This window comes from Myotis brandtii, unplaced genomic scaffold (assembly GCF_000412655.1).
Source record: "Myotis brandtii unplaced genomic scaffold, ASM41265v1 scaffold929, whole genome shotgun sequence".
Taxonomy (NCBI): Eukaryota; Metazoa; Chordata; class Mammalia; order Chiroptera; family Vespertilionidae; genus Myotis; species Myotis brandtii.
In genome coordinates this window covers 1,425,827-1,428,657 of record NW_005371832.1, presented here as the reverse complement: position 1 = coordinate 1,428,657, position 2,831 = coordinate 1,425,827, and the positions used below count along the sequence as shown (strand labels likewise).

General features: G+C 47.7%; 1 protein-coding gene across 1 annotated transcript in view; it reads right to left on the bottom strand.

Annotated features, from left to right (window-relative positions):
• TREM1 (triggering receptor expressed on myeloid cells 1) overlaps positions 1 to 2,144 on the bottom strand; it is an 8,756-nt gene extending 6,612 nt beyond the window's left edge. Inside the window, exon 1 of the mRNA XM_005885815.2 lies at positions 2,037 to 2,144. Within this exon, the coding sequence (XP_005885877.1) occupies positions 2,037 to 2,085 (49 nt within the window). The 5' untranslated portion in view covers positions 2,086 to 2,144. The remainder of the gene's footprint in view (positions 1 to 2,036) is intronic.
• Between the last annotated feature and the right edge of the window lie 687 nt (positions 2,145 to 2,831).

The window sequence follows — 2,831 nt, the reverse complement described above, 5'->3', positions numbered from 1 at the left end:
AGCATCATCTGTGGAATCAATGGAATCATCACTCAAATATGTGTGAAAATCTCCATCGACTATATCCAAATTTTCTTCATTTAATTTTTGAACATGCTCATTTTTTGGACAAAGAATTGCACATTTAGATATATTTTTAATATTATCTATAGCAGGGGTTCTCAACCTTGGCTGTACATTAGAATCACCTGGGAATCTTTTAAAAATCCTGGTTCCTGGGCCTCATCCTCTGGAAATTGTTTCTTTGTTATGGGGTGGGGCCACAACATTAGTAACAAAGAAACAGAATTAAAACTTTATTGTGGGGAGCTGCTACAGTGTTTTGGACAGGTTCAAGCCTTGGACTGATGAGAGGGCACAGTCCTCTCATTGCCACGTGCAAGTCCCAGCTGTAGTTGTAAGCTTGAACCTATGGTCCGAACACGTGGCCCCACGTGCCTGGGTGATGTGGGCTTGATAAAGTTCAGGTGCATGTAGTTGAGTAGGATTGAAACCCAGGAGAATGTTGTAAACATCTTGGTCACACCCTTACTTTGCCTTGTAGCATCTGCTATAAAATAAAGGCATGGCTGTGGGCGTGGTCACTGTCTCTCAGAGAAGCAGCATACCACTGAGACCTGGATTTCATTCTCTTGTCTGTCTTTTCTAAGCCTTTCAGCCGCCCCTACTCAGGTTCACCCTTGGTTGTGCTGGCGTGGCATACTTTATAAAGATAATGCCTCCACACTCCCAGGGCGGGTTCCTGCCTCAAACCCCACCCTTACTGGAAACAGCTCCAGGAAACAGCTCTGGGGAGGGCGCAGCTGTTGCCATGACAACCCCTGCAGGACTGACTTCCTTCCGCTTGGTCTTGGTGGTTCTGGTTGTGATGAACACCACCCAGGGTTTTTATATAAGTAGATTGTTTTTGAGAGGAAGAAATACCTGATTAAAGACAGAACATGGGACATGTGCTAAGACCATGCATGACAAGGGCATGATGGGAGGGAAAGATTATAGAGAAAGACAAACAGAGTGAAGAGTGGATGTGTGGACACTATACTAGCAGAGATGGACTCCTCCCAACAGCTAGAGGAACTTCATCTAAGTCAGGAAAAGAGATCAGTTCGAGAAACTATTGAATAAACAGCGAGGAAACCATCTTGAGGACATGGCGGACATAGGTATCTGACTCGCTGGTATTCCTCTGCACCTTCCTCGGGTAGCAAAGCACCTCTCTCTCAGGGGACCAATCCTATCTGGCTTTACTCCTGGGGCTGCCCACATGCTCAAGGATGGAACACGACACAGGCTTAGCCAATCAAAGAATCTCATAACCCTGGCCACTCTGATTGGTTTAGGAATGGGCACATGACTGGAGCTGAGCCAATTAGAATTCTCCCTGAGATTACTGTTACTGTTGAGAAGAATGCTCTTTTTTGCTACAGTTGATAGGTCAGTGGGATATGGAACTTCAATTGCTGTATTTCTACCGGGGGCAGTTTTGCCCCCCTGGGGACATTGGGCAATGCCTGGAGACATTTTGGTAGGGGCCAGAGATACTGCTAAACATCCTACAATGCACAAAACAGTCCCGTGAACAAAGAATCATCCTACCCAAAGTGTCAATAATACCAAGGTTGAGATCCCTTGGGTTCCACTGACACTAGTTTCAATCAGAAGTCCCAGCCCAAGTGTGAATGGGTGCCTAGTGACTCTGTTCCCTGGACACAGAAGCTAGAAGGAGCTTTTAGTTAACCCCAAGCCTTCCCCTTAGGGCACGGCAAGTACACAACCCTCTTCTCCCAGTTCTCCTTTTGAAAAACATGAAATGCACTGGTTCATGAAAGCCAAACTCCATCTGCCCACCTGGATTATCACCCCTGATTCTGCTAAATTTGTGTAGCCAAAGCCAGCCTGAAATAACTACTGCTCAGCTCTAACTTGGGCGGTCATAGCTCCTGGAGATTTAAAAGAAAAGGGAAACCTTTCTCATGCTGGGATCTCCCGGGCTCCTGGCAGAGGCCTCACCTGCTCCCTCCTCTTCCTCGCCTTACCTAAGATGAAGGACGTCCACAGCAGCCCCCAGAGCCTGGCCTTCCTCATCCTTCATGGGCACCACCTCCAACTGCCACCGTGGCTCCTGGGACAGCTATAAGGTGACAGTCTGACCTAATGGCTCCCGAAAGTTGCACAACAGGATATGATGCTGCTGCTGGGAGGTTCTGCATCTGTTGTTTCCCTCACTGGTTGCCTCGGCTCCAGACGTCAGAGACAACGCAAGAGTCCAGAACCAGGGCTCCAGTCTTAACTGAGCTTATCCAAACCCCAGCTTCCTGTTCTCTGGGGATAATGACAATGACCTTTTCAACTATCTCATGATATTGTCTTGAGAATAATATTTTTGTGTGAACAAAAATGAGGTGTGAACATTATCAGTGGACGAGAGAGCCACCTTGCTCTCTGAGGCCCACTCTCCATCCCATCCAGTCCTCAGCAGTGAGAGGGCCAGGCATCCCGGATGGGTTGAGTCTCGATACCACGTTGCCAGGGGCTGTGTGAGGACTAAATGAGGTCCATGGGGAAAGTGCTTAGTGAGGTACTTCACACACAGTATGTCTACATCCTGTCCCTATTCACCCCACCCTGTTTCCCGTGGCTTTTTTTTTTTTAAATTGATTTCAGAGAGGAAGGGAGAGGGAGTGAGAGAGATAGAAACATCAATGATGAGAGAGAATCATTGATCTACTGCCTCCTGCACACCCCCTACTGGGGATGAGCCCACAACCTGAGCATGTGCCCTGACAGGGAATCTAACCGTGACCTCCTGGTTCATACATAGGTCAATGCTC